This window comes from Chiloscyllium plagiosum, unplaced genomic scaffold, assembly GCF_037043375.1.
Source record: "Chiloscyllium plagiosum isolate Xiang-an unplaced genomic scaffold, Cpla_swu_hap1 HiC_scaffold_27, whole genome shotgun sequence".
Taxonomy (NCBI): Eukaryota; Metazoa; Chordata; class Chondrichthyes; order Orectolobiformes; family Hemiscylliidae; genus Chiloscyllium; species Chiloscyllium plagiosum.
The window spans coordinates 84,555,751-84,578,945 of NW_028270165.1; the positions used below are offsets into that span (position 1 = coordinate 84,555,751).

Sequence of the window (23,195 nt, forward strand, 5' to 3'; positions counted from 1 at the left end):
TGTACGAGGGGGCATAACTACAAATTGAGGGGGGATAGCTTTAAGACAGATGTCAGAGACAAGTTCTTTACAGAGTGGTAAGGGAGCGAAATGCCCTACCTGCTAAGGTAGTCAACTCAGCCACATTAGGGAGATTTAAACAATCCTTTCATAAGTGCATGGATGATTTTGGGATAGTGTAGGGGAACGAGAATAGTTCACAGGTCGACGCAACATCAAGGGCCGAAGGGCCTGTTCTGCGCTGGATTGTTCTATGTTCTTTGTTCTAAACTTAGTGCAGGAGGCTGAAAGAAATGAGCAGCTTTAAAACAAAAACTTCTTGGAGCTCAAAGCTTTCAATGAGAGTCTGAGCCCGGTGGTAAGTTCAGGTAACCTTTATTGCAACCCAACTTTGTTACAGCTTCAGATCCCCCCAGCAAAAAGGCAGAGAAAAAAGTAGTTGCTTTTTGAACAGCTCAAGGTCAAAGCGCACACACCACACCTCCCCTTGTCCGACCCCCCCTCACTGTCTTTACTATTGGCCAGCACCAAGTTGTCCCTTTGTAATCGGATCCTTGGTACAGCCGTAACCCGGAGGAAGTATTGCCTCACTCAGCAATTTCAACCCATACCTTGTCTCCAAGTAAGTTTCTCCCCACTCCTTTGCCAGGAAGGGGCAGTGTAGAGTCAACCAGACTGCTGTGGGTCTGGAGTCACGTGTAGGCCAGACCGGGTAAAGGATGCAGCTGGAACGACTGAGTGAATCCTTTCCCACAATGGCGGTTCCATTCTCTAACAAGGGAGAGAGTGAATCAGATGGGGGCTTTCTCCCCTGCACCACCCCCTCCCTGAAACACTCTCATCGTTAGATTCCCAACTCCACATTTCTGACCAAATACCAATTCTGCCATCTGTCGGGGAGGGATTCAAACCCGGAGTCCCTGGAACTGGGTTGATGGTCCAATCGATAATGGCACTCGGCCATCACTCCTTCAATCCCCCTGCGATGGCACGTGAACTCGCTGGTGGCTCCGCAGGTGGGAGGAGCGGGTGAAGCCCTTCCCGCACTGAGAGCAGGTGAACGGCCTCTCCCCGGTGTGGATCCGCTGGTGGGTCAGCAGGTTGGAGGAATCGCTAAAGGCCTTGCCACACTCGGGGCAGCTGAAGGGCCTCTCCCCGGTGTGGATCCGCTGGTGGCTCCGCAGGTTGGAGGAGCAGGTGAAGCCCTTCCCGCACTGAGAGCAGGTGAACGGCCTCTCCCCTGTGTGGACATGCTGGTGGGTCAGCAGAGTGGAGGAATTGCTGAATGCCTTCCGGCACTGAGAGCAGGCAAAGGGCCTCTCCTCCGTGTGGATCCGCTGGTGCCTCATCAGGGAGGAGATGTCGGTAAAGGCCTTCCCACACTCGGGGCAGCTGAAGGGCCTCTCCCCTGTGTGCGCCCGCTGGTGCCTCATCAGGGAGGAGACGTCGGTATAGGCCTTCCCGCATTCAGGGCAGCTGAAGGGCCTCTCCCCTGTGTGGACGCGCTGGTGGCTCCGCAGGGCAGAGACGTGGGTAAAGGCCTTGCCACACTCGGGGCAGCTGAAGGGCCTCTCCCCAGTGTGGATCCGCTGGTGCTTCTGCAGGGCGGAGACGTCAGTATAGGCCTTCCCGCACTCAGGGCAGCTGAAGGGCCTCTCCCCCGTGTGGACGCGTCGGTGGCTCCGCAGGGTCGAGGAATAACTGAAGGCCTTCCCACACTCAGGGCAGCTGAAGGGCCTTTCCCCAGTGTGGACACGCTGGTGCCTCATCAGGGAGGAGATGTCGGTAAAGGCCTTCCCGCACTCAGGGCAGCTGAAGGGCCTCTCCCCTGTGTGGATCCGCTGGTGCCTCAGCAGGGCGGAGACGTCGGTAAAGGCCTTCCCGCACTCAGGGCAGCTGAAGGGCCTCTCCCCTGTGTGGACACGCTGGTGGCTCAGCAGGGTGGAGGAATACCTGAAGCCCTTCCCACAATCTGGGCAGCTGTAGGGCCTCTCCCCCGTGTGGTCCTGCTGGTGGGCCAACAGGTGGGAGGAATGTCTGAAGGCCTTCCCGCAGTCGGTGCAGGGGAATGGCCTCTCCCCGGTGTGACTGCGCCGATGAGTCTCCAGGGCAGACGGGACACGGAAGCCTTTCCCACAATCGCCACACTTCCACGGTTTCTCCACGGGGTGGGATTCCTCAGGTTTCTCCATGGCCACAGCTTCAGCTGCACACAAACACGTGTGGAGCTCCTCCCTGCCGTGAAATCCCCTTCCCAGGCCGTATAACTGTTTCAGGCTCCACACACAGTGCGCTGCAACAGTGCGGTCTCTCGTCCAGTCCCACTGATGCTGAAAACGTCCTCAAACAGGAACCAAAAAGCGTTGATCCCTCTCACAGAAATCACAGTCAAAAATCATTGCGGTCCTGATGGATTGTGTGACTGTCAGACATTGACATCAAAGTGAGGACTGCAGACGCTGGACAGTCAGTCGAAAAGCAGAGGAGGTCAGGCAGCATCCGAGGAGCAGGAGAGTCAGTGTTTCGAGCGTAAGCCCTTCATTCGTTGATTTTGAAACATCATTCTTCACATTTTCAAATACTCTGCAAAAAGGGATTACAAAAGGGATCATCAGTGCAGGGTAGAAATTCAGAAAAAGCAATTCTACTTTCTGTGGAATATTCTTTTGTTGTACCACAAAATTGAAAGCACCATCCCACTCTCTCTCCCCCTCTGTTCTCACTCCGCTCTAACTAATTCCCCTGAAGGTGCTGATTCAGGATCTTACAGGGGCAGAAAAAGCAAAAACATCAAGACTAACATCTCTCTGAATTTTGGATAACTCCACCCGAAAGTTAATATCTTTCACAACACTGGGATCCTGCGGAGAGTGAGCAGGTCTGATTTTGGGAAGCAAAAAAAAGTGTCAATTCAGGGTAAACCTGCAATGCAGCTTCTTGAGGAAGGACCAGACACGAAATGGTTAATGACCCCAGGAAGGTGGGAGCAAAATGAGACATCAAGGCATTAACACCGACACACTTCAGTCAAACTCTTCTCCTGCTTCCAGTCAGGAGAAAGTGAGGACTGCAGATGCTGGAGATCAGAGCTGAAAATGTGTTGCTGGAAAAGCGCAGAAGGGCTCATGCCCGAAACGTCGATTCTCCTGCTCCTTGGATGCTGCCTGACCTGCTGCGCTTTTCCAACAACACATTTTCAGCTGCTTTCAGTCAGGGCAAAACATGCTCTGAAAGTCCAGCCTTCACAACCACACTTCTGCGTTCACTGAAGACAATTTGAGTCACACAGCACAGAAACAGACCCATGGCCAAATCTGTCCGAGTTGGCTATCTGGTCAGCAAGGACAAGTTGGACCGAAGGGTCAGTTTCTGTGCTGTACATCTCTATGACTCCAGTCACATTTGCCATCAGTTGGCCCTGACCCATCTGAACCCTTCATATTCAGATGCCCGTCCAGGAGCCTTTTAACTTGTCATTGTACCAGCACCCACCACTTCCTCTGGCAGCTCACGCCATCGCTCAAGTGACTCCACGTTGAAAGCGTCAGGTCTGGTGCACCAGATGACATCAGGATAGTCTTAGATCATTCCAGATCGCATCGATACTCAAGTCAGTGGCTTTCCCGATCAGGATGTTGTACGTGGTCAAACAGGTCAGTGGGTAGGCGATCCCCCACATCTTAGTTCAAGTATCTCTACGAGAACTCCCTTGCTGGAGGATCCCTTGGAGACACTTCAACTGGACTTCATTGAGTTGGAGAAATGAGTTGAGTTACTATAAATATGTTTTGCTTATTGTTGATGTCTTTTCTAAGCGGATTGAAGCCTACCCTCCTCCTAACACTACTGCTGAGACTGTGGTGAAGATTTTGTTTAAGGAAATAATTCCCCACTTCTGTATACCTGCGTACATTAGCTCGGACAATGGACCACACTTTGTAGGTAATATTAACGGAGAACTCTGTTCCCAGCTTTGTATTTGTCGGCAACTGCATGGTGCTTATCCTCAGGCGGCCGGCCTTGTTGAATGTTTTAACCAGACGCAAAACTAAACTTGCCAAATTAATGGCCAAGTCTGGCCTCTCCTGGTTATGCTAATCCCTGTGGCCTTATTCCAGATGCGATCCATGTCTGCGGGCAAGATGCGACTGTCTCCAGTTGAGTGTCTCTCTGGTCACCCCCTCCGTACCCCTTGGAATGATTCAGCTCCCTTCTCAGTCCACAACCAATGATTGCTTCGGTCATGTGGATATGTTCTTGCTCTAACTAGTGTTATGCGTGCCTTTCACTCCCAAGAGCGATGTTCCCTCCCTTTCAGCCTCGTCACGGGTAGAGTCTGGTGCGTTGGTGCTCATCAAGAACTGGACTGGCAAAGGTCTCCAACCTCGTTGGAATGGCCCCTTCCAGGTTTTACTTCCCACCCCTACGGCGGTCACAGTCGCTGGGCGCTCAGCTTGGGTCCAACTGCACCATTGTAAATTGATTGACCGCACCAATCAAAAGGGGGGGGAAAAGGAGGAGAGAATACTGGAATCCCAACAAAAGGAGTGGACCCTGTCCATTTGGGTTTTTGAATTTTGCTGTTGTTCTAATATTCATCTTATTACAGATACTTGAACTAAGAGGAGGGACATGTGGGGGATCGCTATCTCCTCACCTTTCTGATCACGTACAACATCCTGATGGGGAAAGCCACTAAGCATCGATGTGATTAGGAATGATCAGAGATTATCCACCACCTATGCCGAGGAGATGTCGTCCAATGCACCGGACCAGACGCCTTTGACGTGTGGAATGTGATGAAGATTGATTATTGCAATGGACTCTTACATCAGAAAGACCAGATGGTCCATCTGGACAGTAGACATCAGTGGGAGTTATGTCTTTTTGATTTTACCTGCAGACGAAAGCCTAGTGAGGATAAAAGTGATCAACCCCGTTATCATGGTAAATATTTTAAGGGCGCCCAGGAACACCATCACTTTTTGCAGGACGGGCCAACTCGAGAAAAGGGAAGCCTGATAGGGGAAACTCCTCAATCCACAAACAACTTATTTATACAGGCCCACAGAACGCTCTTCACCCCAGAGGCAGTAGTATGTTACTCCTCTCTATCGGGAGATGACTTACTTGCCCCGTCCCCAGTCCCCGATTCCATTCTATTCATCAGACTCCCTACTGCCGACCCTCCGCAGAGAAATACAGTATCACTTTCCAACACCATATGAGATGTGCTACCTGTTTGCTGACATCTTTTCACTCCACTGCATGGTCGTATGAGAATTGCTTTAATGGAACCGGCTGTGGGTGTGCAATTGTTCATATTCCACATAACATCACCTGCCTACTTGAGACCTGTCACGCCCACTCGTGTAAGACAAAAGGAGCCTTATACCTCCTGCCCATATACAAAGATGGCTTGCATTCCACTGGCTGGGTAACAACAGGCCTTATGCGTCATAAGTAACTATACCCATCTCCATGTACACACCCGGAATGGAACTATTCCCTTGCACATTTGTAGGTCTTTTCTCATTTCAGAATGTGATACTGTCGCCAAGACCATGTGCAATAGAGTTAAGGGTGAGCCTAATGGGAACAGAATTCTGAGGACCATTGTCTACCAGATGTACAGCACAGAAATAGTCCCTTCGGTCCAACTCATCCATGCCGATCAGATATCCTCAATCACTAGTTCCATTTGACAGCACTTGGCCCATATCCCTCTAAACCCTTTCTATTCATATACCCAGCGAGATGCCTTTTAAATGCTGGAATTGTACCAGCCTCCACCACTTCCTCTGGCAGCTAATTCCTTACATGTGCCGCCCTCTGAATACAAGAGTAGCCCCTTAGGGCCCTTTTAAATCTCCCCCCAACCCTAAACCTATTACCCTCTAGTTCTGGATTCCCCATTCCAGGGAAACACCTTGTCTATTTATCCTGTCCATGCCATTCATGATTTTATAGAAATCTGTAGGGTCTCCCCTCAGCCTCTGGTACTCAGGGGAAAACAGCCCCATCCTGATCAGCTCAAACCCTGACAACATCCTTGCCAATCTTTTCTTAACCCTTTCAAGTTTCACAACATCCATGACTCTATGACATCCTTCCTACAGCAGAGAGACCAGTACTGCGCACAATATTCCAAATGTGGCCTAACCAATGTCCTGTACAGCTGCAACATAATCTCCCAAATCCTGTACTCAGACGATTGGGAAAGTTTTCAAAGCCCACAAAAGACAACCGGAAAAACATTGAGGTATCAACACCCGGCGGGGGGGGGGGTGGAGAAGGGAAAGGAAGCCAAAAGTGCTGGAGCCAAGGCAGAGGAAGAACAGAGGATGCACAGCCGGCTTGAAGCTGCATGTGCTGTACTTATACCTGTTGCATTTACTTGTGGAAATCGGGTGCATTTTGAAAAGGAAAACAGAAAAGATATCTACTCCTCCCAATCTCTGTCCTCCTCACCTGGTAACTAACTCCCATACCTGAGTTGACAGGGTCTGCTCCCTCCCTGGATTCACTCCCGTTGCTACAAGTGAACAGATTTTCCCGCCCCAGGATTAGCCCAGACGGAGGGATTTTCATTCATTCAGTGTCACTTCCGCGTTGTGACGTCACGAAAGGAGCGGGTGGGCGGGGCCAGGCCGGGAGCACGCACTGCGCCTGCGCTGTCCTGCACTATTTGCAAATATCCCTTCGCTTCAGAGAATCCCCACAGTGTGGGAGCAGGCCACTCGGCCCAACGAGTCCACACCGACCCTCTGAAGGGGAACCCACCCAGACCCATTCCCCTACCGCTCTACATTACCCTGACAAATACACCTAACCTGCACATCCCTGGGCACTATGGCCAATCCCAATCAAGGCCAGTGAGCAATGTCGTGATGTGGGAAATGAACATCACAGAATGATGGAGACAAGGAGAGTAAATGTACCAGCAATTAAAACTGGATTGCAAAGATCATAAAAATGGAAACCGAAAACAGTGTGTCTGCATGTGTGCTTCACTGTTCCAAAAGTGAATGAACTGACTGCACACATTGAAGAGAATAATTATGATCTGAGACTCCCTACAGAGATATGGCTTCAGGACGACAAGGATTGGATCTTGAATATCGAGGGGGTAGTCAAACGGGAAGCTAGGTGAAGGTAGAGGGTTGGCATTGCTAATGAAAACACTGATCACAGTAATCCGGTGTCAGGTCGGATTTCAGGTCCTGGTTTCTCTGTCCTCTGTTGATCTCCCTGTTCCCACAGAGTAAGATGTTGGTCTGTACTCAACTCTGCTGAAGTTTTGATTCCCCAACACTACCCACCCCTCCGACCCCCTTTACACCTTCCAGAACAATACAACATTCAGTCAATCGAAACCCAATCCACTATGTCCCAGCCTGACAACCGACCAGACACAGAGTACAGTCATACCAGGGAATCAAACAAGAAAAGGTGAAACAAAAAAATAGAAATAAATAGGTGCTCATGCTTAATGTTTGTCAATAGGAAGTAAACCAGAAATAGAGGTCTCCCAGGATTCTGATAATGCCCTATTTGAGGAATTCTCTTTGCTTTTTATCTAACTATTAGTACCCAACTATGACTTACAACAATATTTATGCCAACAGAAATAAAGCATCTGTTACCAAATAGACAGAGATACACAGCACGGAAATAAACTTTTTAGCTGTAAGCACACACAAGTCCATGGGGGTGAATTTGCATTTGCAGAATTATATTTTCAGATAAATTCTATTTTGCTCAAAAATGCACAATCTGCAAGCTGTCAGAACGTTGTATTTTATAAATTCCTACTTTAGAAACAGAACTAGTCAGATTCAAGTGGGGATAAAGACAGACTCTGACTTTTAACGCATTGTCTGAGCTGAGATTGGATTCAATTCCCTACAGTACGGAAACAGGCCCAACAGGTCCACACCAACCCTCCAAACAGTAACCCACGAGGCCCCATTCCCCATATTTACCCCTGACCAGTGCATGTAACACACTGGGCAATTTAAGCATGGCCAATTCACCTAACCTACATACTTTTGAATTGTGGGAGGAAACCGGAGCACCGGGAGAAATCTCATGCAGACACGGGGAGAACGTGCAAACTTCACACAGACTGTGGCCAGTGGCTGGAATTGAACCTGGATCCCAAGTGCTGTGAGGCAGAATTAAGAACCACTGAGCCACCATGCCACCCAGATGTTGTTACCTTTTGTTATAAAACCTTATGTTATCGAGATTTACATATGAATGATAGTTGCAACCCACTGTAAAAGATGAAAGAGGTAACAATCCAGGTTTGTTCAATATATCATTTCAGTGGCAGGACACTTTAATCTTCTTCCATAAATTCTGTTCCTTATGACCTTATACTCCACAACCACCTGATGATGGAGCAGTGCTCCGAAAGCTAGTACTTCCAAATAAACCCATTGGGCTATAATCTGGTGTTGTGATGTTTAACTTTGTCCAGGTTAGGGTGGATTGACCATGTTAAATTAGCCAGTGTTCAGTGTTGCGTAATTTCGGTTGGATTGGCTGTGCTAATTTACCCATGGTGTCCAGGTAGGTGCAGGTTAGAGTGGATTCGCTATGCTAAATTACCCACAGTGCTCAGTGATGTGCAGATGAGGTGGGTTAGCTATGGGAAATAGTTTCACAGTAATAAAAGCAGGAGTCAGCCATTTTGCCTATCTCGCCTGCCCCATTCTTCATTGCGATCATGGCCGATCTATCCATCGTCTCAGCTCCTTCTAGCAGCATTGCCCCAACTACCCTTAATTCCCCAACCATGCAAAAACCCATTTTGAATATACTTAATGAAGAGAATTCCATAGATTCACTACACTCCAGGAAAAGCAGTAGTCCTCACTTTCTCCTCCTCATCGCTGTCCTAAATCTACTCCCCTTAGTCTTGAGGTCTGGTCTCACCCACCAGCAGCAATGACTGGATAGGGTACGGCTTCATCCCCACAGTGCAATGAATTCCCACTTTCCACCAAAATCTGGGATGTACTCACTCACTAAGTCGCTGTCTCACAAATGCAAGATTTCATTGTAACAACTTCTGCTCCCAGTAAGGACAAAACATCTTTGAAAGCTGCTCTGAAAGTCCAGTCTTCACAACCACACTTCTGCTTTCTCCAAAGATGATTAGTGTCATACAGTACAGAAACAGACCCTTTGGTCCAATTCATCTGATCAGATCTCCAAAACTAATCTAGCCTCATCTGTCTGCATATGGCCCATATCCCTCTGAACCCTTCCTATTCATATTCCCATCCAGATGCTTTTTAAAATGTTGTAATTGTACCAGCCACAACCACTCCCTCTGGCAGCTCGTTCCATACATGCATCACTCTCTGCGTGAAGTTGCCCCTCAGATCCTTTTGAAATCATTCCCCTCTCACCTCAAACATATGGCCTGGAGCTTTGGACTCCCCTACCCTGGGGAAAACACCTTGGGTCTTCACCATATCCATGCCTCTTACAAACGTCTATAAGGTCACCCCTCAGACTCTGATGCTTCAGGTGAGGATCTAAAATTTGAATTTAGGTTATTGTCAGACGCAACAAGTATATGCAGATTTTTACTAACCACAAAATGGCTTTTCAATTTAAAACAATACAGCAAAATGGCTGAGAATAATGATTGAACTCAACTTGTCCTGCTGTTTTGCAGAATTAAGCTAAAATCCAAAGATAAGAGGACAATGGAGTTTGTTTAAAATGAACACTGACACATTAATTGACCAATTGAACTAACCTTGAGCTGCTACCATGCATGATGATTTACGTAATTAAGACTCCTTTCCCAGGAAATATCATTGGATTAACCTGCTGTAAATCATGTCACCTTATTATATTTGATTGGTATTTTCTTGTAATTAAGGCTGTACTGTGTCTTAAAAAAACTTAAATAAATAATGTGTAATTTTTGAATGTACTTGCACAACTTCACCATGGAACACAGAAGCTTTAACTGCTGTGTTGCTGGACAGAATTGTGTCAAGCTGCCTTATTAAACTGATAGCCTTGCTTTGTGCAGACCGCATTCCATTGATTCTTTAGACCAATCTCGAACCAAAAAGCCCCTTAACAGGGGTTGAGATCTTCACTCTGGATAAGTTAGTCTGGCCAATTAACCCTAACCTGCACATTCCTGGGCACTACAGGTAATTTAGCATGACCAATCCGTTCCTGGACACAATGTGTAATTTAGCACAGCCAATTCACACAAACCTGCACCTCCCTGGACACAGTTAGCACTTTCGCATGGTCAATCCACCCAAACCTGTACAAAGTTAAAAAACATCTCACACACCCAGGTTATCGTCCAACAGGTTTATTTGGAAGGACCAGCATTTGGAGTGCTGCTCCTTCATCAGGTGGTTGTGGAGAATAACATCATAAGGCACAGAATCTATAGAAAAACATTAGTGTCCTGCCACTGAAATGATATATTGAACAAACTTGGATCGTTAAGCCTTTCAGCTTTCAGAGTGGTCTGCAGGTATCATTAATATGTAAATCCAAGAACTTCCTGAAAGACACTTTATTGAAATAACTTAGGGTTTTATAACAAAAGGTATCATCTCAGCTCAGACCATGCATTAAAGGTGTGAGATCAGAGTCTGTCTGTATCCCAATCTGGAATCAGACTGGTTCTATTTCCAAAGCAGGAATTTATAAAATATTACCTGGATTGACTGCCTGCATGAACTGCCGAGTCTCACCCACGAGCTGAAATAACTGGATAGGGTTGAGCTTCATCCCACAGTGCAAAGAATTCCCATTTTCCACCAAAATCCCACATGTACTCCCTTACTTAGTTGCTCTCTCACAAATGCAAGACTTCATTGTATTCTTCTGCTCCCAGTAAGGGCAAAACACTGGGCGCCTCCTATTAGAGCGCTTTAGGGAACATCTCCGGGACACCCGCACCAATCAACCACACCGCCCAGTGGCCCAACATTTCAACACCCCCTCCCACTCTGCCGAGGACATGGAGTGTCCTGGGCCTCCTTCATCGCCAATACCTCATCACCAGATGCCTGGAGGAAGAACACCTCATCTTCCACCTCGGAACATTTCAACCCCAGGGCATCAATGTGGACTTCAACAGTTTCCTCATTTCCCCTTCCCCCACCTCACCCTAGTTCCAAACTTCCAGCTCAGCACTGTCTCCATGACTTGTCCTACCTGCCTATCTCCTTTTCCACCTATCCACTCCACCCTCTTCTCCCTGACCTATCACCTTCATCCCCTCCCCCACTCACCCATTGTACTCTATGCTACTTTCTCCCCACCCCCACCCACCTCTAGCTTATCTCTTCACGCTTCAGGCTCTCTGCCTTTATTCCTGATGAAGGGCTTTTGCCCAAAACGTTGATTTTGCTGCTCCTTGGATGCTGCCTGAACTGCTGTGCTCTTCCAGCACCACTAATCCAGAATCTGGTTTCCAGCATCTGCAGTCATTGTTTTTACATCTTTGAAAGATGCTCAGAATGTCCAGTCTTCACAGCCACACTTCTGCTTTCACAGCATGGAAACAGACTTTACGGCCCAACTTGTCTGTGCCGACCACATATCTGAAATGAATCTAGTCCCGTTTGCCAGCACGTGACCCACACGACTCCAAACCATCCCGATTCATGTACCCAGACAGATGCATTTTAAACATAATCGTACCAGCCTCCACCAACTCTTCTAGCAGTTCGTTTCATACATGCACAACTGTCTCTGTGAAAAAGTTGTCCTTCACGTCCCTTTTAAATCATTCCCCTCTCAACTCAAACATACGCCCTCCAGCTTTGGATTCCCCTAATCTGGGGAAATTCCTGATGAAGGGCTTTTGCCCGAAACGTCGATTTTCCTGCTCCTCGGATGCTGCCTGACCTGCTGTGCTTTTCCAATACCACTCTGATCTAAACTCTGGTTTCCAGCATCTGCAGTCCTCACTTTTGCCTAGGTCGAACCCTCTACCTATCTACCCCTATGCCCACTTCACCACCCAGCACACCCTTTATCTGCATCGCCCCCTACACTCATCCCCAATCCTGAAAAAGGGTTACACTGACTTCTCCACCCCCTGATACTGCCTGGCTTGCTGTGTTCTTCCAGCCTCCCGCCTGTCTATTTTGCCAATTAAGACACAGACCTGGAGCACCGTTTCCAGAGTCTGTCCCCACCCCAACTGAACCCAAAATGAAAATTAAATGGAAAAGATGGCAAGAGAAGAGAGCGCCGTACTCACAAATAATGGATAGAGGAATTTGCAGTCTGGGATAAAGCTCAATTTTCATTCAGACACGAGCAGCAGCTTCGGAACCGCATTGTCCAACTTCCGCATTCAGACAACGGGGTGACTCTGATTGGCAGGAGGACCAACGTCCTTCCGGTCCTCCAGGCCTTCCTATTGGGCAATCAAAAAAAAGGTCGCGCGCCTTTTTTAACGCACAGTGACGAGCATGCCCACTAGTTTGCTGACACCGACAAACATGCGCAATGTGTTGCTGACACCGACAAACATGCGCAGTATGCTCTTTGGGATGTTGGTGTTTCTGACAGATTTTAAGTGTCCAAATGGCAACATGGGGCCACAATTTTTTTTCCCCTGTGTTTCGACATTTTATTGCTTCCGCATTTTGTCTGACTCCTCAACATTTGTATGTCTTTTCCCCTTGTTGGGAGAGAGTGTGCCCCAGTGAGCTGTCTGTGGGAAGGAGCTGTAAACAGATACACAGATGGAGAAACATTACACTATTCGCAGTAGGGGGTGACTGTACACGTTTCCTGAGTGTGATCACACTTTCACTTGTTCATCAGAAACAGGGAGCTAAAAGGATACCAGAACTGCGGAGAAGCTGTGGAAATGTGGAGAATGGGGGAAGGGATTCCATTCCCTGTCAGCACTGGAGATTCATCAAGGTGGTAAAAACAATGACTGCAGATGCTGGAAACCAGATTCTGGATCAGTGGTGCTGGAAGAGCACAGCAGTTCAGGCAGCATCCAAGGTCATGGCGGATGGAGGTGTAGAGGGATTGGATATCCATGGTGAAGATGAGGCATTGGGGGCCAGGGAAACGGAAGTCTTGGAGGAGGTGGAGGGCGTGGGTGCTGTCTCGAACATATGTGGGGAGTTCCTGGACTAGGGGGGATAGGACAGTGTCGAGGTAGGTAGAGATAAGTTCAGTGGGGCAGGAGCATGCTGAGACAATGGGTCGGCCAGGGTGGTCAGGCTTGTGGATCTTGGGAAGGAGGTAGAACCGGGCAGTGCGTGGTTCCCAGACTGTGAGGTTGGAAGCGGTGGGTGGGAGATCTCCTGAGGTGATAGTTGGAAGCTGTAGGTGGGAGACTTCCATTTCCCCGGCCCCCAACGCCTCATCTTCACCATGGATATCCAATCCCTCTACACCTCCATCCGCCATGACCAGGGCCTCCAAGCCCTCCGTTTTTTCCTCTCCAGACGTCCCCAACAGTACCCTTTCACCGACACTCTCATTCGTTTGGCCGAACTGGTCCTCACCCTTAACAATTTCTCCTTCGAATCCTTCCACTTCCTCCAGACCAAAGGGGTAGCCATGGGCACATGTATGGGCCCCAGTTATGCCTGTCTCTTTGTTGGCTACGTAGAACAGTCGATCTTCCATAATTACACCGGCACCACTCCCCACCTCTTCCTCCGCTACATTGATGACTGCATTGGCGCCACCTCGTGCTCCCACGAGGAGGTTGAGCAATTCATCAACTTCACCAACACATTCCACCCTGACCTTAAATTTAACTGGACCATCTCTGACACCTCCCTCCCCTTCCTGGACCTCTCCATCTCCATTAGTGACGACCGACTTGACACTGACATTTTTTACAAACCCACCGACTCCCACAGCTACCTGGATTACACCTCTTCCCACCCTATCTCTTGCAAAAATGTCATCCCGTATTACCAATTCCTCCGCCTCCGCCGTATCTGCTCCCAGGAGGACCAGTTCCACCACAGAACACACCAGATGGCCTCCTTCTTTAGAGACCGCAATTTCCCTTCCCATGTGGTTAAAGATGCCTTCCAACGCATCTCGTCCACATCCCGCACCTCTGCCCTCAGACCCCACCCCTCCAACCGTAACAAGGACAGAACGCCCCTGGTGCTCACCTTCCACCCTACAAACCTCCGCATAAACCAAATCATCCGCCGACATTTCTGCCACCTCCAAAAAGACCCCACCACCAGGGATATATTTCCCTCCCCACCCCTTTCTGCCTTCCACAAAGACCATTCCCTCTGTGACTACGTGGTCAGGTCCACGCCCCCCTACGACCCACCCTCCCATTCTGGCACTTGCCCCGACTACCGCAGGAACTGTAAAACCTGTGCCCAAACCTCCTCCCTCACCTCTATCCAAGGCCCTAAAGGAGCCTTCCATATCCATCAAAATTTTACCTGCACATCCACTAATAACATTTATTGTAACCGTTGCTCCCAATGCGGTCTCCTCTACATTGGGGAGACTGGGCACCTCCGAGCAGAACGCTTTAGGGAACATCTCCGAGACACCCGCACCAATCAACCAAACCGCCCCGTTGTCCAACATTTCAACTCCCCCTCCCACTCTGCCGAGGACATGGAGGTCCTGGGCCTCCTTCACCGCCGCTCCCTCACCACCAGATGCCTGGAGGAAGAACGCCTCATCTTCCGCCTCGGAACACTTCAACCCCAGGGCATCAATGTAGACTTCAACAGCTTCCTCATTTCCCCTTCCCCCACCTCATCCTAGTTTCAAACTTCCAGTCCCCTCGACTTGTCCGGACTTGTCCTACCTGCCTATCTCCTTTTTCACCTATCCACTCCACCCTCTCCTCCCTGACCTATCACCTTCATCTCCTCCCCCACTCCCCATTGTACTCTATGCTACTCTCTCCCCACCCCCACCCTCCTCTAGCTTCTCTCTCCACGCTTCAGGCTCTCTGCCTTTATTCCTGATGAAGGGCTTTTGCCCGAAACATCGATTTTGCTGAAGCTCCTCGGATGCTGCCTGAACTGCTGTGCTCTTCGAGCACCATTGATCCAGGAAAAGGAGATAGGCAGGTCGGACAAGTCATGGGGACAGTGCTGAGTTGGAAGTTTGAAACTAGGATGAGATTTATCAGCTCAGTCGCAGTGCGGAGAGGCAGTTCTTCAAAACATTATTACATTATTTCCCAATGACAAAACAGATTCACGCTGCCTGAACGTATACAAGTGCCCTGTCATCACATCTTTAATCATAGCTTTGAACATTTTCCCTATGGCATATGTTAAGGTAAATGGTCTGCAGTTTCCTGTTCTCGGTCTGTCTTTTTGAAGGAAGGAGTTTTCCAATCTAAAGAAACCTCCCCTGAAACTAATGACATTTGGAAAATTAAAACCAATGCATTAACTATATCACTAGCTAATTTTTCTTTAAGGGTCTAGAATGAAATACTTTGGCCAACTGGGACTTGTGAACTCATAGTTCCAACGGTTTACTCAATACTACTTCCCTGTTAATTGTAACTGTCTTCAGTTCCTCCTTCCCTTTCAATTTCTGATTTCCAGATAGTTCTGGGCTGTTACTTGTATCTTCTCTCGTGGACAGATTCAAGCTCTTTTCAATTCATCTACCATCCCTTTATCCTCCGTTATTGAATCCCCAGACTCATTTTCTACAGAACCAACACTTTCTTTTCTTAACTTTTTTAAGAAAAGCTGATGAAACTTTCCTTCCTGTTTTTATATTTTTGGCTAACTTTCTAAATCTAATTGCTGTGCTCCTGCCTGCATTATTTCTGATGTTTGCCCCAGCTCTTAACTCTCGCATCAATCTGACTGCATATTCTCTGGAACTTACGTGTTAAGTGTTGCAAAACGCACAAGGGCAAATTTTTCATCTCCAGAAAGTCTTAGTACTGAACACGATAACATTCACTTTGAAATATTGTTCCTTCAAGCTTCACAAGCACACCCTCCAGATTCAAAATCCCACAATGACTCCCAGTTCTGTTATGATCTTTAATTTGAAGAGAAATTTGAATATCCAGTGATTAACTGGAAGAACTGTTCACAAGGTTTTCACATTTTTAAACACAAACAAATCAACTGGATTAATTTAGCAGAATAGCACGTATGGCTTTAAATTGTAAATCTAGTTTTCTTTTGAGTGACGGAGCAGGTCTACACCAGATGAGGATCTAATACCTGGATTTAGGCTGTTGTCAGGACCTTTTATTAACCACAAAATAGCATCTCAATATAAAGTAATAGAACAACATGGCTTCAGGCTACACATTAACACTGTGTTTAAAATGGCTAAAAGCTGCATTTCTGCATTCCTGAGCCAACTGAATCACAGATGAAGCAAACAATGCCTTCTTCATAGTATGGATCTAATTAAGCTAGATAGGACATTACTGACCATCCTAGCTAACCTTGAAGCACAAGTATGAGGAGATAGTGCGTGTGAAACAACATTGTTTCCCAGGAAATATCATTGGGTTAACCTGTTGTCCATTATGTAATTTTATTGGATTTACTCTGTAATTAAGACTGTACTGTCTCTTAAGAAACATATGAGAGATCTTACCTTGCTAATCAGTGTCCCATGGGGAACCTTGTTGAATGCCTTACTGAAGTCCATATAAATCACATCTACTGCTCTGCCCTCATCTATCCTCTCTGTTACTTCTTCAGAAAAACTCAATCAAGTTTGTGAGACATGATTTCCCATGCACAATGTCATTTGACTATCCCGAATCAGTCCTTACCTTTCCAAATATATGTACATCCTGTACCTCAGGACTCCCTCCAAACAACTTGCCCACCAATGACATCAGACTTACTGGTCTATCACCCTTCTTAAACAGTAGAACCATGTTAGCCAAGCTCCAGTCTTCTGGCACCTCACCTGTGACTATTGATGATAATATCTCAGCAACAGGCCCAGCAATCACGTTTCTCGCTTCCCATGGAGCTCTAGGCTATACCTGATCAGGTCCTGGGGATTTATCCATCTTTATGTTTCAAGACATCCAATACTTCCTCCTCTGTATTTTAGGGTGTGGGTTAGGGTGGATTAGCAGTGCTAAATTACCCAAAGTGCCCTGGGATGTGCAAGTTAGGATAGATTAGCCATGTGAAATATGGAAAAAGGGGTTAGGTATGGGTGGAATGCTCTTCAGAGGGCCAGTGTGGAATAGATGGGCCGAATGGCCTGCTTCCACATTGTTGGGATTGTATGATCCTCCCCATAAAGGAACATTTGATCAGCATCTATCCTGTCAATGAACCAGACTCTGTAAAAGATCTTCAAGTAAGGGAACCCTTAGGAAGTAGCGACCATAATATGGTAGAGTTCAGTCTGGAGTTTGAAAGGGAGAAGGCAAAATCGGATGCAATGGTGTTACAGTTGAATAAAGGTAATTATGAGGGCATGAGAGAGGAACTGACTAAAATAGACTGGAAGCAGAGGCTAACCGGGAAGACAGTAGAGCAAAAATGGCAGGAGTTTGTAGGTATAATTGAGGACACTGTACAGAGGTTCATTCCCAAGAAAAGAAAGATTAACCGGGGAGGGATTAGACAACCTTGGCTGACAAAGGAAGTCAGGAAATGTATTAAAGAAAAAGAGAGATCCTATAAAGTGGCTAAGAACAGTGGGAAATCAGAAGATTGGGAAGGATACAAAAGCAAACAGAGGATGACAAAGAGTGTAATAAGAAATGAGAGGATCAAATATGAAGGTAGGCTAGCCAGTAATATTAGAAATAATAGTAAAAGTTTCTTTCAGTACATAAGAAACAAATGACAGGCAAAAGTAGACATTGGGCCACTTCAAACTGATGCAGGAAGCCTAGTGATGGGAGATAAGGAAATAGCAGGAGAACTTAACAAGTACTTTGCGTCAGTTTTCACAGTGGAAGACATGAGTAATATCCCAAAAATTAAAGGGTGTCACGGGGCTGAGTTGAGTATGGTTGCCATTACGAAAGAGATAGTGCTAGAAAAGTTAAAAAGTCTTAAAATTGATAAATCTCCTGGCCCCGATGGGATACACCCTAGAGTTCTGAGAGGGGTGGCTGAGGAAATAGCAGAGTCATTGTTTGAGATCTTTCAAGAGTCACTGGAGTCAGGAAAGGTCCCGGATGATTGGAAGATGGCTGTTGTAACCCCCTTGTTCAAGAAAGGATCAAGGCAAAAGATGGAAAATTATAGGCCAATCAGCTTAACCTCGGTTGTTGGTAAAATTCTAGAATCCATCATTAAGGATGAGGTTTCTAAATTCTTGGAAGAGCAGAGTCTGATTAGAACAAGTCAACATGGATTTAGTAAAGGGATGTCATGCCTGACAAACCTGTTGGAATTTTTTGAAGAGGTAACAAGTAGGTTAGACCAGGGAAACCCAGTGGATGTGGTATATCTAGACTTTCAAAAGGCCTTTGATAAGGTGCCAACGGGAGGCTGATGAGCAAGGTGAGGACCCATGGTGTTCGAGGTGAGCTGCTGGGACGGATTGAGGATTGGCTGTCTAACAGAAGGCAGAGAGTTGGGATAAAAGGTTCTTTTTCAGAATGGCAGCCGGTGACGAGCGGTGTCCCGCAGGGTTTGGTGCTGGGGCCACAGCTGTTCGCATTATATATTAATGATTTGGATGAGGGAACCGGGGGCATTCTAGCAAATTTTGCCGATGATACGAAGTTAGGTGGACAGGCAGGTAGTACTGAGGAAGTGGGGAGGCTACAGAAGGATCTAGACAGGTTGGGAGAGTGGTCCAGGAAATGGCTGATGGAATTTAACGTGAGCAAGTGCGAGGTCTTGCACTTTGGCAAAAAGAATAAAAGCATAGACTACTTTCTAAATGGTGAGAAAATTAATAAAGCCAAAGCTCAAAGGGATCTGGGAGTGCTAGTCGAGGATTCTCTAAAGGTAAACATGCAGGTTGAGTCCGTGATTAAGAAAGCGAATGCAATGTTGTCTCTTATCTCAAGAGGGTTGGAATATAAAAGCAGAGATGTACTACTAAGACTTTATAAAGCTCTGGTTAGGCCCCATTTGGAGTACTGTGTCCAGTGTTGGTCCCCACACCTCAGGAAGGACATACTGGCACTGGAACGTGTCCAGCGGAGATTCACACGGATGATCCCTGGAATGACAGGTCTAACATATGAGGAATGGCTGAGGATACTGGGATTGTATTCGTTGGAGTTTAGAAGATTAAGGGGAGACTTAATAGAGACGTACAAAATAATACATGGCTTGGAAAAGGTGGATGCTAGGAAATTGTTTCCGTTAGACGAGGAGACTAGGACCCGTGGACACAGCCTTAGAATTAGAGGGGGTCATTTCAGAACAGAAATGCGGAGACATTTCTTCAGCCAGAGAGTGGTGGGCCTGTGGAATTCATTGCCACGGAGTGCAGTGGAAGCCGGGACGCTAAATGTCTTCAAGGCCGAGATTGATAGATTCTTGTTGTCTAGAGGAATTAAGGGCTACGGGGAGAACGCTGGTAAGTGGAGCTGAATTGCGCATCAGCCATGATTGAATGGCGGAGTGGACTCGATGGGCCAAATGGCCTTACTTCCACTCCTATGTCTTATGGTCTTATGTCAAGCCCCTTTCAGAATTCTACTGGCTTCAATAAGGTCACTTCTGGTTCATAGAGACAGACAACACAGAAATAGACACTTCGGTCCAACTCGTCCAGTTCCCAAAATAACTAGTCCCACTTACTTACATTTGGCCCATATCCCTCTAAACCTTTCTATTCATGTACCCATCCGAATGTTGCTTAAATGTTGTAAATGTCCCCGCATCTACCACTTCCTCAGCAAGTTCATTCCATATGCAAACCACCCAGTACCAAAACGTTGTCCCTCAGGCTCCTTTTAAATCTCTCTCCCCTCACTTTTAAAAATATGCCTCCTAGTTTTGAGCACCTCTACGCTAAGGAAGAGCCCTTTGCTATTCACCTTACCTCCACTCCTCATGGTTTTATAAATCTCAATGACATCACCACTCAACCTCTTGCACTTCAGTGAAAAGTGTCCCAGTCTCCCCTTATAACTCAAACCCTCCAGTCCTGGCAATGTCTTGGTAAATCTTTACCAAACCCTCTCTAATAGTATTCTTCCTATTACAGGGCCACCAGAACTGTACTGAGCACTCTGAAAGTGGCCTCACCAACATCCTGTACAACCTCAACATGATGCCACAACTCCTATACTCAATGGGGTGAACAATGAAGGCAAGTGTGCTAAACGCCTTCTTAACCACCCTGTCTCCCAGTGATGCAGCTATGCACCTGAATCCTCCCATGTCTCTGTTCTCCAACAAGGCTCAAGGCCCTACCATTACCTGTATAGGTCCGCCCTTCCTTGTTTCAGCAAAATGCAACCCTTTGCTTTTATTCATATCTCTCTCATACATATACACACACATACACCCCCCAACACTCTCACAGGCTTATACTCTTTACCAAGCATGCACACAAATTCACATGCACACACACACAAATAACTCCACAAAGTTAATTTGAATTGGCAGAATTAGTCGCAGATACATTCTACTTTGCTCAAAAAGTGCAGAAACTGCAGGCAGTCAATCCATGTAATATTTTATAAATTCCTACTTTGGAACTAGAACCAGTCTGATTCAAGATTGGGGTATGACATACTCGAACCTCACACCTTTAATGCATTGTCTGAAGTGTCAGCCTTTTGAAAAAGAAAACCTTAAGTCATCTCAAGAACGTAACTTAAAAGATGTTCTGGGATTTACAGATTAATGAACCAAAAACTGCAATCCATTCTCAAAGATGGAAGACTTAACAGCAATCTAGGTTTGTTCAGTATATCCTATCAGTTGCATGACACTGTGAGCTTTTGCTATCAATTCTGTGTCTTTTCAACCTGTTCCACAGCTACCCGGTGAAGAAGCAGCGCTCCGAAAGTTCACACTTCCAAATAAACCTGTTGGACTATAACCTGGTGTTGTGTGATTTTTAACTTTACCCAGGCCAAGTCCACCACCGGCTCCTCCACATCGTTTCCACTGAACACAGCCCACACCTCCCGATGCTGCCAGTAAACTTTACAATGCCGATGAAATGATGCACTCTACACTCCTGAAAAACTTACAATTTCTAATGATACTGGCTCCTCATTCACTGCTCCATCTGATAGACAACATTGGAAGCTTAGTGCAGGAGGCTGAAAGAACTGGTCAGCTTTAAAACAAAACCTCTTGGAGCTCAAAGCTTTCAATGAGAGTCTGAGCCCGGCGGTAAGTTCAGGTAACCTTTATTGCAACCCAACTTTGTTACAGCTTCAGATCCCCCCCTGCAAAAAGGCAGAGAAAAAGTAGCTGCTTTTTAAACAGCTCAAGGTCAAAGTACATACATTTCCCCCCCCCCAACCATCACCTCACATTCTTTACTATTGGTTAGCACCCAGTTGTCCCTTTGTAATTGGATCCTTGGTACAGCTGTAACCTGGAGGAAGTATTGCCTCACTCAACAATTTCAACCCGTACTCTGTGTCCAAGTAAGTTTCTGCTCGCTCATTTGCCAGGAAGGGGCAGCGTAGAGTCAACCAGACTGCTGCGGGTCTGGAGTCACGTGTAGGCCAGACCGGGTAAAGGATGCAACTTGGCCATCACTGTTTCAATTCCCCTACAGGTGAACTCGCTGGTGCCTCCGCAGGGCGGAGGAGCAGGTGTAAGCCTTCTTGCACTGACAGCAGGTGAACGGCCTCTCACCTGTGTGGACCCGCCGGGGGGTCAGCAGGGTGGAGACCTAGGTAAAGCACTTCCCGCATTCTGGGCAGCTGAAGGGCCTCTCCCCTGTGTGAACCCGTTGGTGGGTCAGCAGGTGGGAGGAATTGCTGAAGGCCTTCCTGCACTTGGGGCAGGGGAACGGCCTCTCCCCGGTGTGGCTGCGCCGATGAGAGTCCAGGGAAGATGGGAAACAGAAGCTTTTCCCGCAGTCATCACACTTCCATCGTTTCTCCAAAAGGTGGGATTCCTCGGGTTTCTCCATGGCTGACGCTTCAGTTACACGCAAACACGCATATAGCCCCTCCCTGCCGTCAATACCTCTTTCCAGGCCATATAGCAGTTACACGCTCCACACTCAGTGCGCTGCAACAGTAGGGTCTCTTATCCAGTCCCACTGATGCTGAAAACGTACTCAAACAGGAACCAAAAAGCTTTGCTCCTTCTCACAGAATCATAGTTGAAATTTGTTGCAGTCCGAATGGACTGAGTGACTGTCAGACACTGACGTCAAAGTGAGGACTGCAGATGCTGGAGAGTCGGTGTCGAAAAGTGTGGCATTGGAAAATCACAGCAGGTCAGGCAGCATCTGAGGAACAGGAGAGTCAATGTTTCGGGTATAAGCCCTTCATCTGTTGATTTTGAATCTGACTTCAGATTTTCAAATACTCTGCAAAAAGAGATTACAAAAGTCATCACTGTCAGTGCAGGGTAGAAATTCAGAACAAGCAATTCTACTTTCTGTGGAATATTCTTTTGTTGTTCCACAAAATTGAAAGCACCATCCCACTCTCTCTCCCCCTCTGTTCTCACTCCGCTCTAACTAATTCCCCTGAAGGTGCTGATTCAGGATCTTACAGGGGCAGAAAAAGCAAAAACATCAAGACTGACATCTGTCTGAATTTTGGATAACTCCACCTGAAAATTAATATCTTTAACAACATTGGGATACTGCTGAGAGTGAGCAGGTCTGATTTTGGGAAGCAAAAACAAAAGTGTCAATTCAGGGTGAACCTGCAATGCAGCTTCTTGAGGAAGGACCAGACACAAAATGGTTAATGACCCAGGAAGGTGGGAGCAAAATGAGACATCAAGGCATTAACACCAATACACTTCAGTCAAACTCTTCAGCTCCCAGTCAGGGCAGAACATGCTCTGAAAGTCCAGCCTTCACAACCACACTTCTGCTTTCACTGAAGACAATTAGAGTCACATAGCACAGAAACAGACCCTTTGGCCCAACCTGACCAGATTTCCTAAATTAATCTAGTCATGTTTGCCATCACTTGGCCCCTATATGGGCCGGATGCTGGCAGCTGGGACTATCTTGTCAGCAAGGACGAGTTGGATCGAAGGGCCTGTTTCTGTGCTGTACATCTCTATAACTCCAGTCGCATT

At 47.1% G+C, this 23,195-nt stretch overlaps 1 protein-coding gene across 1 annotated transcript; it reads right to left on the reverse strand.

Annotated features, from left to right (window-relative positions):
• Positions 1-368: 368 nt before the first annotated feature.
• On the reverse strand, positions 369-22,062 carry LOC148144802 (uncharacterized). The gene is made up of 2 exons (XM_087975441.1): positions 21,831-22,062; positions 369-2,128 (listed from the first exon to the last, which is right to left on the reverse strand). The coding sequence occupies exons 1-2, from the start codon at positions 22,060-22,062 to the stop codon at positions 972-974; spliced, it is 1,389 nt and encodes a 462-aa protein (XP_087831567.1). The 3' UTR covers positions 369-971.
• Positions 22,063-23,195: the final 1,133 nt, after the last annotated feature.

Bases quoted from the DNA above. Each gene is read 5' to 3' on its own strand.
- LOC148144802 (XM_087975441.1), bottom strand. From the start codon at position 22,062: ATGGAGAAACCCGAGGAATCCCACCTTTTGGAGAAACGATGGAAGTGT. The intron at 2,129-21,830 runs GCTTTACCTAGG...ATTGTGGGAAAG, and splicing joins CTGCCCAGAATGCGGGAAGT to GCTTCCGTGTCCCGTCTGCC.